General features: G+C 34.4%; 1 protein-coding gene across 2 annotated transcripts in view; it reads left to right on the forward strand.

The window, feature by feature from the left end:
- TMEM232 (transmembrane protein 232) overlaps positions 1-16610 on the forward strand; it is a 694734-nt gene that overhangs the window by 518095 nt on the left and 160029 nt on the right. For both annotated transcript variants that reach the window (XM_087429935.1, XM_087429934.1), the window contains exon 2: positions 13188-13317. In XM_087429935.1, the coding sequence (XP_087286061.1) occupies positions 13205-13317 (113 nt within the window). In that variant the 5' untranslated portion in view covers positions 13188-13204. The remainder of the gene's footprint in view (positions 1-13187; positions 13318-16610) is intronic.

Here is a 16610-nt window from a genome sequence, read left to right on the forward strand (position 1 = left end):
ACTCAATAATAAAAAGACAACACAATAAAAAGTGGGCAGAAGATCTGAGTAGACATTTCTTCAAAGGAGATATACAAATGGCTGATAAGCACATGAAAAGATGTTCAATATCGTAGGCTATCAGGGAAATTCAAATCAAAACCACTTCAAATCTGTTTGGATATCTGTAATCAAAAAGACAGGTAACAAGTGTTGGTGAGGATGTGGAAAAAATGGAGCCCTTGTTCACTGCTGGTGAGAATGTAAAATAATGCAGCCACTTTGGAAAACAATATGGTAGTTCCTCAAATGGTTAAACATAGACTTACCACATGGTTCAGCAACTCCACTCCTAGGAGGATACTCAAGAAAATTGGAAATATATGTCCACACATAAATTTGTACATGATGTTAATGGCATCATTAAGACTGAACTCATTCAGATCTTCTTGGATTCTTAGATCTCTGTGGCCTACAGTTAAGACAAGTTTATACTTTTATTTATAGAACATAAAATTTCATGGCCCTGGGTGTTTCTCGCTGATGTTACATTGTGTGTGCTGTATGTGGGGTGGCAGAGCAAATACTGAAAACATTATTTTCTACAGGAAGTCCAGGAGAGGGTATAGAGAGCAGTTGTCTGAGAAGAATAAATTTTACAGTTTTCTTCTAGTATACATTGCCTGTAACGACTTCATGCACCTTGTATGAAGTTGTCATTCAGCTAGTAGGTCATTCAGCTACTTCTCTGGCTATTCATACTTCCTTGTTTGCTTAGGGATGTATAGACAAGTTGTGTATATCTTCATATGCTGTGGACATTGACTTTTTCTAATTACTGCCAAGTTTATCCTGTAGCATTAATACCCTAAGAACAGCCAACCAATGCTTAGTATCCTTAAAACCTGTGAGCTTCCTTTCCTCAGCCATGTTCAATGTTCTTCTAGGCACCAGTACAGAACTGTTTCATTAGGTTCAGGACGAAGAGTCTCATCAGATATCACCATAGAAAACTCATCAATGTAATTTTCAGCGGAAATTTTTTCATGCAGAGATTCAGATATTTTACACCAAGAAGCTTCGTAAATTTCTATAGCCAATCTTCTGAATGTTCACCCTCACGTTCAATGTTCAGTTCTTCATGGTCAATTCAATCTTGTTTAGTGAGGCACAAATCAGTCATTTCCCTTATTTGGAAAGGTAACTTATTTGGAAAGTTTAGCATCATCTTATATGTTTATTGGTCATTTGCACTTACTCTTCATATTTTTGCTGGGTTTTCTCTTCTTCTTGGAGAAGAATTCAACAAGTACTACTGTTCAGAATGTAGAGAAGATTCTACCTTCTATGATATGTAATTTAAAGAAATATGCTAAGCAAGGTACAATCCCCTTAATTGGTACTCATTTAAATCACTCATGTTTACTGTAAATGTTCCTGCTGCACAAAATGTGCTTCTATTGAATCAGATAAAATTTTATTATTGAAAGCATGGTTTATACATGTAAAATAAACAAAAATATACAAAGTTCCCCAAATCCTGCCCAGGACATAGTAGATGTATAATAAGTATTAGTTCTGTTCGCTTCCCATTACATGTAACCACTAGCTGTAATTTTAAGCCATTTAAATTGATTTCATAAATTTTTAAAGTATTGATTCTAGGGGACATTTGAAGTTACTGAGATGGTTCAAATTGTTTGGTATATTAGTTTTCTAGGGCTCTGTAATAAAGTACTACAGACTGGGTGGCTTAAACAACAGAAATTTATTGTCACACAGCTCTCGAGGCTGGAAGTCCAATATTAAGGTGTTGGCAGCTTTGGTTCCTTCTGAGGGCTATGAGGGAGAATCTGTTGCAGGCCTCTCTCCTGGGCCATTGTCTCTTCTTCTCCCCTCAGCCACAACTAGGCCGAGAGAAGATTTTTATGCCTCTGCTATGCTATGGGGTCCAATCTCTCAAGATGCAGCACCCAGACATTTCTTTCATGATACTATCATCTCCAGGGGATGCCGTTACCACAGAGAAGATGGCTCTGAATGACCTGTGTTACCTTCCAATCTCTGGAAACATCTCTCTCTTAATAATTCCAGAAGCTTTTTCCCTCCCTACAGGGCACTCAGTGTCATCCCTTCAATGAGATTAGTTTTTTGTTTTTATTTTTTCGAGATGGGGAGGAGCCAGTGACTTCAGGCAGGTCAGCTTTCTGCCTTGGAGAAATTCAGGCAAGAAAGGAAGAAAAAGCCTTACATGCTTTATATCTCCTCAGAATAGAGAAGTACAAACCAACAGGGAGAGGAGTTCTTAAAAATATATATATAAAGCCTTCATACTTAAGAGCATCAATGAGACTCTGTCATTCATACTTCTCTTTTACAAATTAAAGATTTTAGTCTTTTAACTATTTCCAAAAGGGACATGGTTTTATATTTCTTTACTTTTCCCCTCATGCCACTTGGTAAAATAGTCCAATTGATGTTTTATAATATAAGTGTAGGCCCCCAAAATGGATGAAGTAATCTAGTTTCCAACATATTTTATACCAAATGTTTGCAATTAAAATTTATAACTGATACATATAGTTTAACTTTGTAATGGCAAGTAAAATAATTAGCTATTTTTTAAAACACACAATAGGTATAACTATAAACCATATACTCAAACTTTATGCTCTAGCAACCTGAATAGTTCCTACTCTGAGTTTGGAGTTTATCATTGGTGGTAGGGCTGTATTTAAGAGTCTTAGACAAGAGGGTGGGGCCTGGGGGAGTAGTGAAATGATCAGGAGGTTTATGTTTGGAAAAGGCAGTCGTGTACAAGATGAGACTAGAGGAAGAGAGATCAGAAGGAGACTGGAAGATAAGAAGTTACTGTATTAATCTGGGACGAAGATAATGGCATCTGGACTTAAGAGAATGGCAGAAGGGGTGAAAAGGAGACTTGATTAACATAGTTCTTTTGAAGATGGGAATCAATGGCACATAGAGACCAATAGTGCCTCCCCAATGAATTGATGCTACATGAGCTGTTGAACAACCAGAAGCAAGGGGAGGCCTGACAATGACCATGAAAGGAAGATTTAGATGGAGCCTTGGTTTCTTATGACTGTGAGGCTGCCAAACAGACCCTAAATTGTCTAGCTTTAGATTTAAAAAAAATTTTTTAACATCAGAGAGAAATACACATCTATCCTGGCTGAGCCATTGTCGTTTTTACTTCTGTTATATGTCACTAAACCTAATTATAATACAATATATTCTCTAATAATGTTATTTTTATTGAGGTAAAATTTGCACATTTGCAAAAAATGCACAAATATTCATTGTACAATTCAATGAGTATTCTGAGTATCTATTGCTGGTAATAACCACTCTAAAACTTAGTAGCTTAAATAATTTTTTATAAACTCTCATGGTACTGGAGTTGATTGTATGCAGCTGGGTAATTCTCATTTGGGATCTTTCCTGTGATTTCAGTTAGAAGTCAGCTGAGGCTCTAATCCTCTGAAGGCTTGACTGGGTTGGGCATCCTAAACGGCTTACTCACATGGCTGGCAGGTGCTGCTTGCTGCCACCTGGAAGACTGGCTGGGTGCTCAGCTAGAGCTATCAACCAGAGCCCTTATACATGGCTTCCCACGTGATGTTGGCCTCTCAGCATGGTGGCTGGACTCTGAGAGAACATCCCAGGAGACTTAAGAGGAGACTGTAAGGCTTTTTTTATGGTCTAGCCTCCTGTGTCCCAGAATGTTACTTCTGCAGCATTCTGTCAGTCAATCAGGTCACTAGGTTAAGCCCAGATTCATGGGGAGAGTGAATTAGACTCCACCTTTCGTGGAGGAGTGGCATGGGCACATTGCAGAACAATATACAGTATGCGGGATATTGTTGTACCATTTTGAAATATGCAATCTGCTACAATGAGTTTTTATACATATATATACACCCCCCATATAGAATATTTCCATCATGTCACCTTCTATTCAATCACTACTCCAGCCCCACTTCCCATCCTCCCATAGATCATCGCCATGTAATAGTTTTGCCTGTTCTTGACCTTTGTATATACGGGATCATACAGTATGTACACTTTTGTGTTTGGCTTCTTTCACTCAATCTAATATTTTTCATTTAATGTATGACTTTTGTTGCATGTAGCAGTAGTTTGTTTTTTATTATTGAGAAGAATCCTAGTGTATAAACATACCACAATTTGTTTTTCCATTCTCTTACTGATGGATGTTTGGGTTGTTTCCAGTTTGGGACTATTATGAATAACACTGCTATAAACATACTTGTGCACATCTTTTTGTGTCAATGTTTTCATTTCTTTTGGAATGAAATTTCTGGGTCAAGGAGTAGGTATATGATTAACGTTCTAAGGTGCAAATAGATTTCCAAAGTGGTTATAGCTTTTTTTCACTCCTATCAGAGTCCATGGCTCCACACCTCACAGCACTTGGTATTGTCAGTTATTTTTAAAAAGTTAGCCATTCTAGTTTAGAGTGAAATAGTATTTAATTATGGTTCTAATTTGGATTTTTGAAAACTAATGATTTTGAGCATATTGGCTTTGTTGATCTTTTCTCTCAGATTTTATTCTGTATATCACTGATTTCTGTTCTTAAGAATTCTCTTCCACATTTTTGGGAGTATATCTTGCTGTTATTTTTCTCATTTATTATGTTAGCTAATTAATTTTTAGCTTTTCTTTGTTGTTAGATAAGTGTTTAACATTTCCTTTGAAGTGCCACTTTTGTTGTACCTCATATGTTTCTATACGTAATATTTTTATCATTTAGTTCTGTTTTTGAAATTCCACTGTTATTTCTTTTCTGAACCACAGCTGACTTAGAATTTGGTTTTTTATTTCCCCAATATGGAGGGTTGATTTATCTTTTCACTATAATTTTCTAATTTAATTGTGTTTTGATGTCAGGGAATATAATCTACTCATGTAGATTACCTACTCTTTATAATTTGTTAAGACTTGCTTTCTAGGCTAGAATGTGATCAGTTTTTAGAAATTGTACTTATTTGCTTGGGAAGAACACATATTCTCTAGTGACTGAGTATATCTTTGTGTTCATTTGGTCCATCACATTAATTGTTATTGTTTAAATCTTCTATACTTTTGCTGATTTTCTTTTTGTTGCCTACTTGACTTGCTAGTAGTTAAGAAAGCGTAGCTTAAACTACTTTTTACTAATTTATTTTCTAAGAGCCACACTGACTGACTACCTACTTCTCCACCTCTCTATACACCAGTTCATAATGGCCTTTCATTTTCCCAGTGGCTTAATTCTGAGTTTTTTCTCTCATAATTTTTTGGATTTCAAGTTTCCTTGTTAGTCCTACAAAGTTGCTTTTAAAGACAAAAGTCCATGTTAGTCATTTTTACTGGCACTGGAACCCATATCACTAATTTTTCTGTATTAATTATTTACTCAGAAATCGTTTTTTAATTGTATGTGATCTATTTTTGTATGTGCAGATTCTTCTGAGATTGTTATTTAGATATTTTTCAAATAAATATACTGTCCCTCTTTTCCCATATTTATACCTCTTTTGTCTTTTTTTTAAAATATTTTTGTTGCCTAGGACGGCCTATAAAATGGTGAATAGTAGTAACAATATAAATGTCCTTATATTGTTCTTGGCTTTTCAGATAAAACTCTTAAAGTTATATTGTTAATTATCATATTTCTTTTAGTTTTTCCTATATATCTTTTATTAAATTAAGGAAAACTGCTATCCCTAGCTTGCAGAGTTTTTTCTTTGTTTTTTTAATCACGAATGGTAACTGGATTTAATTGAATTACTCTTTGGTATATATAGAAATATTTCCTACTTTTTGCCTTAACTCCATCAATATTATGATCTGTAATAATAGGTTTTATAATATTAAATCATCCTTGCTCTTCTGAGACTAACCCTTCTTAGTTATGATGAATTATTTTTTATTGGTATTTTTGGATTTGGTTTCCTTATTTCTTTTATTTAGAATTTTTGCAGCTATGTTAATAGATGAGATTTCCCTATAAATTTATTTTCCCATACTGACCCAGATCCTGTAATCTTGGATGGTCTAAAAATTTATCTCTTTTTGTATACGGTAAGTTAAGATTGTTGAAACTCTAAAAAGGCGTAAAAAGTAAAATTTTGGAAAACCTTAGGTAGGTATACTGGGGAGAAAGAATGAGCATGTGGGAGGAAGACAAATCCTCTACCCTCTGGGTCCTTCTGGCTGGGATACAAATTAACTTGACATGAGACAATAACAGGAGAAAATCAAACAAAGCTTTATAACATGTATACATGGAAGACACCCAGGGAAAACAGGGTAATTCACCAAAATGGTGGAGGTTCTCATCTTAAACACTATCTTCAGCTAAAGACAAAGGAGGATGTTGGGAGGTGGGGTTGGGGTGTCAGCTATGGGAGATTACCAGAAAAGCATAGTAAAGAAGAGTAAGGTTATTATGCAGATTTAAGTCCTCACCTTCTGTATTGATAAGAGTTTCTAGACATAAGATCCTCCCCCTTCTTCCTCGTAGAAAGGGAGCTATCTTTACAAATGGAGATTTCCTTTACAAATGTAAATGTCTCTTACAAAGGGTAAATTTTACTTTTCAGAGCTTCTCCCATGTCTACAGTTTTTAAAAGTAACCAACCCAAATAATCCTCATGCCAAGAGACACATTTTGGGGTGGCCAATTTTGATCCCCCATAAGCATAAGAATAAAAGAAAATGACAAACTAATTTAAATAATTGTATTAGCAATTTTAAAAGCAGTTTTAAAGTGTTCTGTTATTCTTTTGGTTATTGCAATACTAGATATTATGTCTGTTTTTTGGTTGATTAAATATTGAGAGATAATCTGATATATATCATATCTATCTATCTATATGGTGTTGTATATGGTGGCCTTGTGATTTTTAATTAAATGCTGAAAAGAAATTGATTAAATCTATGTAATTATGAATCAATACTTTATTATAAAAAACTTCATTCATGCAGAAAAGTTGGCAGACTAGTAAATGAATCCCCATTTACTTTTACCTCAGATTTAACAATTATCAATTAAATCCATATATTGTATTAATTATATAATATTTTTATGTCTAAAGTGTTTATTACTTAATACATTTACACAATTAATTAGGAGAGTATTACACAAAGAACAAATAGTAAGTAATGAGTATTACTCTCCATTTGGATAGTAAGGAACCATTAAGAGGAGATACCATTATAATCCCTATTTAGATGAGGAAAGTGAGGCACCTGGAAGTTAAGTAATTTGCATAGTGACACAGATGTACTCTGTGCTGGAGCCAGAATTTAAAGTAAGCTGTTGATTCGTGCACTTGCACACTTACCCACTACACCATACAGGATTCTGATGAGGATTCCTCACAGAGGTAGAGAGACAAGCCAGGGGAGGAGTTTCATGATAAATGAAAGAGAAGGCACTTATTCTAGAAGGTGATGGTGTTACCACCCAAGTAAGGGTTGTCTGCCCACTGCAAGACATGCCAATAGTCAAGAGGCAAGGTGGTAGAAGAGAAAGGACCTTTTATTACAGCTTACTAGCAAGGAGGAAGATGGCTGACTAACGTGCAAAAGAAATATCTTACTGAACAAAGATTACAGGCCAATTATATAGGGGCTGGTGTCCAGGTCAGGGAGGCATCTGGTCTCTGAGTGGGGCAGACATCTGGTCTTAGTTCCTGATAGTTTTTTGTTTTACTGGGTATGCATCAGAGACTGGAGCAACACCCTATACCCTGATCTTTCAGTTGTCATTGATGATGGCTATCAGCATAAACTCTCTGCCTGGGGGTCATCACATTCCTAAGGAACTCAAAAGAACAAAGTTATTGACTTATAGCAGCTGGGAGGGGCCGTAAAATCTTCAGAGCATGTCTGGGTTAGTTAATCAAAGGTCATTCAAAGTTACAACATGGTTTCTTTTCTACAATATGGCTTCCCTTATGTCAACCTTGTGTTGAGCCAGCATCAACGGTAGGCAGAGTCAGTTACTATAGAGGGATCAGGTAAGATCAGTACTGAAAAACTCTTAGTGGAATTGTCCATCTGGAGATCACTGTCAGCCTTGGAAAGATTATCTCAGGGTTGGGATAACAGAAACTAGATTCCAGATATTAAGTTTTCTGCATTGTAATAAATTGAAAGGTAATTATCATGTAATATAAAAATCAGGGCTGGCCTGGTGGCACAGCGGTTAGGTGCATGCACTCCACTTTTGCAGCCCAGGGTTTGCAGGTTTGGATCCCGGACGTGCACTGACGCGCCGCTCGTCAAACCATGCTGTGGCGGCATCCCATATAAAGTAGAGGAAGATGGGCACAGATGTCAGCCCAGGGCCAATCTTCCTCAGCAAAAAGAGGAGGATTGGCATTGGATGTTAGCTCAGGGCTCGTCTTTCTCACCAAAAAAAAAAAAAAAACTTTAAAAAAAGATATAAAAATCATACCTGATATAAGTAAAAGGTAAACTCAAGCTATCTTTTTGCCCACTTCAAATAAATTGTCAAGGTAAATATTTGGAACCTATTTAAATTATTGAAAACCATCCCAAGAAAGTGGTAGAGAAAATGTGAGTTACAGCAGACCATCCTCTATAGTGGTATGCTGTATAAGCCAAGAAAATTAGATCAAGCAAAGAGGTGTGTCTTAGAAATAGTTGCTTTCAAAAATAATGATTTTTTTTACCTTTCATTTCACTATTTGAGGGAAGATTTATTTAAAAAGGAGAGTAATCCAATCTTTAAGATCATTTTTATTCACTTAAGATTTTGTTTCCATTTCAGTCCACAAATTCAGTCAGCACCCTGTGTTTTGGGTACTATAGAGAATAAAAGGATATCTAAATCTTAAAGATCTATTTAATTTATAAAAAGGCTAATTTTTACATTTATATCACCTTTTGCTGATTCAGGAAAAATGATGTCTATTTCTTGACAATGATGTGAATGAATCCAATTTAACAAGTCCATTTTAATCTCTTTACATTTAATTATCATGTTTTCCCAGCAGAGTAACAGACATGTGTCTTGTATTTGATAGCAGAAAAATAAAATTTCTGCCTTCATTTTAACTTTCTATACCTGTTTTAAGGTGGTCTGTGGTTGCTAAAGAGCATGAGATAAGCCATTGTCTGTCCCTTTCTATAGAATTCGCAAGTCAACATCACTGCATGGAGCTGTCATGAGGAGGAACAAAATGGTACAAATGATTTCCCCCAGAAAGTTTCAATAAATAGTTCAAAAAAACTTTTTATCAAATAGTGTATTAGAAGATGAATGTTTCAGCTCCACTAATGATTAGTGTGTGTGACTCTAGTTATAGTAATACAATGCAAAAAGGCCCTACTGTACTTGCAATAATAATAATAATTCCGTGTTGATAGCTTCAGGTTTTGGACTATATTGAGAAATGAAAGAGAATATTCTTATGAAAAGACTAAAAATTTTGTGAAAGTTGATGCTTTTAGGTTCTATATTTTGAAGTATTTTTAGGAGGGGGGAGTAATTTTAAACCTTATGTATTTATTTTTTTGTTATTTACCATACTGAGGGTTTACTTCCAACATCCATATGGGAAACATTTCTGAAGACGTTCATCTTTTCTTTTTGGAAACTTGAGATTATTTGGTTATTGTTTCTTTTATTCTTAGTCAAAAGCAATCCTAACTAATAAAATACCTTAAGGAGTCATATTGTCTCTTTTATATCACAATACTGCTCAAATAATGGTTCGCAAACTAGTGTTGGTTAAGCACTGTTACTCCCAAGATAAGTACTCCCAAGATAAACCAGAAATTGAGAGTAAGCAAGTAGTAAGTTTTACAGCAATTTGACGTTGTAAGGGAGCAGAATTTGCCACCTCAATATGTGTCTCTTTGGCGTGAGGACTATTTTTGGCTGGTTATTTTTTTAAAAACTGCAGACATGGGAAAAGCTCTGAAAACAAATTAGAAGGTACTCTGTGTAAGAGACATTTATGTTTGTAAGGGAAATCTCTGTTTATAAAGATGTCTCCCCTCTGCACCAGGAATAGGGGGATGACCTTATCCCTAGAAACTCTTATCAGTGAGAAAAGCAAGGACTTAAATCTGCATAACAACCTTACTCTTGTTTACTGTGCTTTTCTGGTAATCTGTCATAACTGACTCCCCCTACCCCCAACATCCTCCTTTGTCTTTAGCTGAAGGTGGTGTTTAAGGTGATGACCTCAGCGATTCTGGTGAGTTGCTCAGTTTTCCTGGGTTTCTCCCATGTATGTATACATGTTATAAAGCTTTGTTTGGTTTTCTCCTGTTATTCTATCTCATGTCAATTTAATTTGTAGACCAGCCAGAAGGACCTAGAGGGTAGAGGAGTTGTCTTCCTCCCCTACAACATTTTCTACCCATCCAATCTGGAGAAGTCTTATCACCAGGGTATTGAGGAACTTGCATTTTGAGCAGATGGTGCAAACACCTACCATTATTACCAGCAGATGTGAGGAGTCTTTGGACAGTAGGTCCAGTGATCAAGAGAGAGTTTCTAAAATAATTAGTCTCTAACTTCTTGGAATAGAACCTCAAAAAATATGACTAATTGTAGTCAATTATGTGAAATAATCGGGAAACAGCTCTAGATCAATATGCCCAAAGCATGTGCACAAAAACTAGTTTGCCTTTAATTTGGTTTCCCTTCAATTATTTTTCTCCACAGGTGATCTGTACTTTTTCCTTTCTATTCATTTGGCATTAAACGTTTTAAATTAATTTATCTAAGAGTCTGTCTGACTCAAATTTGTGTTTCTAAACTCTATTTCTGAAATATGTAATGTTTTATGAATGATGGGTTTCTTTTGTCTTCTTTTGAAGACATTGTCTTTACCTAGTGTATTTAAACATGTTATCTCCATAATTTTATATGACTCAATAAATACTTATCAAATTTGTGACATTTATTACTAGATTTATCAAATTAATTCTTTCAAATATCCCTACTTCTTTATTATTGTCATTCTGTGATTATGTGTACTCTATCATGCATTCATTATTAATTGTTTGGAGTTATTTTCCTGAGTGCCTTTTAAGGTGGAAATATCTAATATGATGTTAACCATTAAAAAAAATAAACTCTTGAATATATTAATCCTGCTTGTGAATAACTTGTGTTTTATATTAAAGTTAAGCCCACTCTGAATGACATCCCTGTATATAGCTCAGTACAGCTGCTGACTTAAAAATACATTTGCTTTATGTTCTAATGGATATAGATGATTAGAAGCAGACCTTGCTATTACTAACAGCAATAGACAATGATGTTTTGTGTTTATAATCCATTTTGTGCTGGATATTTTCCCATTGCTCCTCCTGATCCGCGTTCCATCCTTCTTCACTCTGCCCTGCACCTTCCGGCTTCCAGTCTGGTTTAGCTAATGGGAAGCCCAGGCTTGGAGTGGAGTGCAGGAGGAGAGTGAGATCAAAGTTCCTATTCTCCAGACTGCCTCTTAGGAGGCAGCCTCAGACTGGTTGCATCTCTTGACCAAAGGCCAAAGATGTTTAGTAAGCACCTTCTCTTACAGTTGTTCTTTCTGAGTCCCTCTTCCCCTCAGTCCTGAGAGTGGTAATGGTTCACCCTCTTCTTGCCAGCTGCTTAGAACAGCACTGTCTTGGGTTTTATTTTATTATTTGAATAAATCTGCCCACATCTTTGGAACGAGTCTCTTTATTCAGTTACCCCATTTGAGTGTGCCATCTGTTTCCTGTCAGAACCTTCAGTGATATAATGATCAGTTTTAAAAATTAACTATCTTAAAAATGAAATTCAAAATAATTCAATATAAATCTGACTACCTGTTTCATTACTTCATTTTGCTGTTTAAATACCCCTCTAAACACAAATAGTGTGTCTTAGTTTCGGTCATACACTCACAAAATGTGCTTAGACATACTTCAAAAGGAAATAAATTTAGATGTGAGGGCAAGCGGAGAAAGCATAATCTGAATGGCAAAAAAGACAGGAGACAAAAAGAAATTTACAAGTAACCTGAAAATCAGAAAGCATAGTAATCTAATAATGATCATAAGCTTCCTGTATGCCAGGCTCTAGTCTAAGCAATTTACGTACATTGACCTATTTATTTCTTACAGCAACTCTATAAGGAGATACTATACCCATTGTACAGGTGAGGAAACTGAGGCACAGAGCAGTTAAGTAAATCAGTTAGTCTTAAAAAGAGATTCTCACATATTGAGGTATATGGGGTAACTATTCGGGTTCAAAACTGATTCAGCTTGAACTAAAAAGCCTGACTTATGGCCTATCAAGCATACATTGTCCATCTACTTAACCATTAAAGTAAAGAATGCACCCTCTTAAGATAAGAATGCATACTTCCCACCCTAACACTCTATTGGTAATGCCCAGATTAGTTCCTTTCTTGACATTACGGTCATGTTGACCTGCTAATCTGCAACTGACTACCTCTTTGAAATTTTGATGAAAATGTATCCTGGGTATGTTTAATGTATGTTTTTTGTTCTAAAAAGATATAAAACTGTACTGAAAACCACACTTCTCTAGAATGCTTTCTAAGGCCTTCCTGGGTTATAATCCTCACTCTGGCTCAAGTAAACTCACCTCATTTCTCTTATCTATAGAATGGTTATTGATTATTTTGTGTTGACAGTCTGTTGTATCCTCATAACCACTATGCTATACATCTGTTGCCAGTCTTCATCTGTTTTGTATGTGAGCTGCCATCAAAGCATGGCCACTGGTAGACGAGTGATGTAGGTCCATGCCTGGGAACTGAACCCAGGCTGCCGAAGTGGACCGCATCAAACTTAACCATTAGGCCACCAGGGCTGGCCCTGCCATACTGTTCTTTCAATGGTTTGGTGAGAAAACTGCTAAAGCATAATAAGCTAAGTATTATATGGAAAGATAAGTCCCTAATACTAACATAATAGAAAGAACATGGGTTTTTGGTTCAAAGTTGGATTTGACTCCTAGGTCTGACAGTTTAATTTTAAATTTAAATTCTTCCTTAATGTAATTTTGTTCTCAAGCTTGATTTTCCTTCTTGCCGCCCTTTTCCCCACAAATTATGAATTTGTGTGAAATGCATTATTTGGTACTGTGAGTGCATTTGTATTCTAATATAAAATTTAATATTTCTCTCTAGGTTTGTGATCTGTGAATATGCCTGTTAATAAATCACCTGTGACTAACAAATTTGGACTAATATCCTCCTCTGATGAAAAACTCTTGAGGTTTAATTTTCAAAATTTAAGGAAAATGAGTAATAAATCAAAGTAAGTTTGAAAATATTCTTATATTATTAAAGTAGTGAATACATACGCAGTGTAGAATTTAGAAAGTACAGAAAATTGTGAACAATAAAAAAAATCACCCATAATTCTATAACTAAGGATAAAAATGTCAAGGTTTATTTTTTAAATAAATAGCTTCATTATTTTTAATCATCATATATTTTTAAAATTTTGAATTCTACAATATTTGTTTAAAATAAGGGTTTTTGCTATAATCATATGTCTTTGAACCTGTCATAATAATCTATGAAATACATAAAAGAAAGCATTTAATAACTCCTGTGTTGTAAAGCATTTTAGTTATTTCTGAGTTCTTTGCCATTTCAAATTAAGCCACAATAGAATATTTTCCTGCATTTCAAATTATTTCCTTGGGATAAAGTTTCTAAAATGAAGTTACTGGTTTAAAGTTTGTTGATATTTCAAAAATTGTGTGTGATTTTAAGAAATTTTTAAGAACTTGAGCAGAATAGAATACATAATAAAGCTTACATGTTGACATATTGTTACATTGGTTTCAAATATTTTTCTTTAATAAAGAACAGATCAACAGATAACCTTGAAGCTCTTTGACCGTATGTCCTCTTGGCTATAATAATTGTGGTGAATATCATTTCAGTTCATTTTTCTACTTTAATATATGTGAATATAAAATTGTATTTTCCATGTGAATATAAACGTAATTATACCTAACACATTTATCTGTGACTTCATTTTTTTAAAAAAATCAATGTTATGTTTTGAATTCAATCCATATTGATAATTATGTATTTTCTTCTTTCATTTTAGCATCTGCATAATGTTCCAATATAATGAATTCTTCTTATTTTACTTACCTTATTTTCTAAATTTTTGCCAATAAAATCAAAGCTATAGTGAAAATCACTGTATATTTCTCCTTGTGGACCTGTGTAAGTATCTTTTTGGAGTGGAATTTTTTTTTGTGTTTGTGTGAGAAAGATCCGCCCTGTGCTAACATCTGCCAGGCCTCCTCGTTTTTGCTGAGGAAGACTGGCCCTGGGCTAACGTCCGTGCCCATCTTCCTCCACTTTACATGGGACGCTGCCGCGGCATGGCTTGCCAAGCGGTGCTTCAGTGTGTGCCCGGGATCTGAACCAGCGAACCCTGGGCCGCTGTAGCTGAGCGTGGTCACCTAACTGCTTGCACCACCGGGCCAGCCCCTGGAATGGAATTTTTTATTCCTTGCTTTTTAAATTTTACTTGATACTATTACTCTCCAAAGTATCAGAATCAGTTTACATTTTCTTCACAAGTATATGAAAGTATCACTTCCCCCAACTTCACCAACACTTGATATTGTCAAACTTCTCAATATTTTCCATTGTAATAGGTCAAAAGTGGTTCTCGCCTGATAACTAATTTTTTTTAAATCCCTGATAACTAGTGAGACTGAGCATTTTTTAATGTTTGTTGTCATTAGAATTATTTCTATGAATTATCTGTTTACATATTTGACCAATTTACTTTTGTGGGTTTTTTTTCTTATTGATATATATATTCTTAAATATTTATTATGAATTCTTCCAGTCTGTGGCTTGTCTTTTAACTTTGTTTTTGTGGTGCCTTTCACCATATGGAAGTCTTGAAAATTAGTATAGTCATTATGTTTTTAAGATTCATTCAAGATATTGAGTGTAACTATATAATTTTTATTGCTTATTTGTTCATTCCATTTGTCCATTTCATTAACATACTGCAAATAATTCATTCATTCTACTGTTGTTGGCCATGTCAATTATTTCCTGTTTATGGTTATTATGAATAATGTTTCCATGAACATTCTTGTACAAGCATCCTAGCAGATATCCTAAGGTACAGACCTAGGAATGGAATTGTTGGATCATAGGATATATACCATTTAGTGAACGGAACTTATTAATTCTCAGTCTTTTATTATTAGTCATTTTTGTATTTTGGTTAAGAAATCTGTCTCCACCACAAGATCATGTAGACATTCTTATATATTATTTTCTATAAACCTTATTGCTTTGTCTTTCATGTAATACATATGGAAATGATTTTTGTTAAAGGTGTTAAGTACAGGTCTAATTTCCCTTTCTTATATACATACACATTGATCAACACCATGTATCGAAAAGAACATCCTTCTCCACTATTTCTCTAGTACAACTATTGCATAAATCAAGTGTCTACATATAGTCGGGTGTTTCTGGGATCTCTCTTCTGTTTCACTGGCCTATTTGTCGCTTTCCAAACTGACACTGCACTGCCTCAGTTACTAGAGTAATAACATTTAATAGTCAATATAACAGATTTTCCAAATTTGTTCTTCTTCAATGGCATACTGCATATTACTTTTACAATCAACTTGTCGTATTTTTTTTTCAAAAACTTGCTGAGATTGTTTATTGGATTTTTCTGAATCTATAGATGAATTCAGGAGAATTGGCATCTTTATCATGGCAAGATTCCAATCCATGAACAAGGTATATCTCTCCATTTTTTTAATTATTTGTAAAATTTTCTCAATAAAATTTTAATATTTTTTTCATGAGTGCTGTCCATCTTTTGTTAGATTTATTCCTATATATTTAGTACTTTTGATACTATTATAAGGTTTATGCATATATTTAAAATATATATTTTTTTCTAGCTGTTGCCAGAAGAGAGAAATACAATTGATTTTTATATGTTGATTTTTACATACAGAAATATTGGTAAATTCTCTTATTAATTCTAAACATGCTTTTCTCAATTTTGATTTAAAAGGAATACTCCAGACATTTCATGATTAATTATAATTATTTTCCTCAAACCTTATCTAGGATTTTAATTCTATTTTGTGCTTTTTAAAACCCCCCCACACTTCTTTATTGTTTTAAGTAGTTACTGTTTCTCTTTATTTTATTTACTGTTTATCATTTTTCTTGCTTTTCATTCCTTCTTGCTTCTTAGACCTTGTTTTTCTTTTGCCAGATGTACAACTTTTTAAACTTTCCTTAGTGAGATTTTGTTGTTGAGAAAAAACTCAGTTTTTGTTAGTCTGAATATATCTTTATTTTATTTTTATTCTTGAGAGAAATTGAAAACTGAATATGGAATTATCTTTGGTCCGTTACCACTTTTATTCTTTTTTTCTCCCAGCACATTGATGATATCATTCCACTCACAGCTTCCACTATTGCTGTTGAGAAGTTAGCTGAAATTTTGATGCTTTTTCTTTAAGATTAATCTCTTTTCCCCCAATTTGGTTGCTTTAAAAATTTTTTTATTGTCATACATTTTCTGCAGTT

Source organism: Ceratotherium simum, chromosome 4 (assembly GCF_057802395.1).
Source record: "Ceratotherium simum simum isolate JZ-2026a chromosome 4, ASM5780239v1, whole genome shotgun sequence".
Taxonomy (NCBI): Eukaryota; Metazoa; Chordata; class Mammalia; order Perissodactyla; family Rhinocerotidae; genus Ceratotherium; species Ceratotherium simum.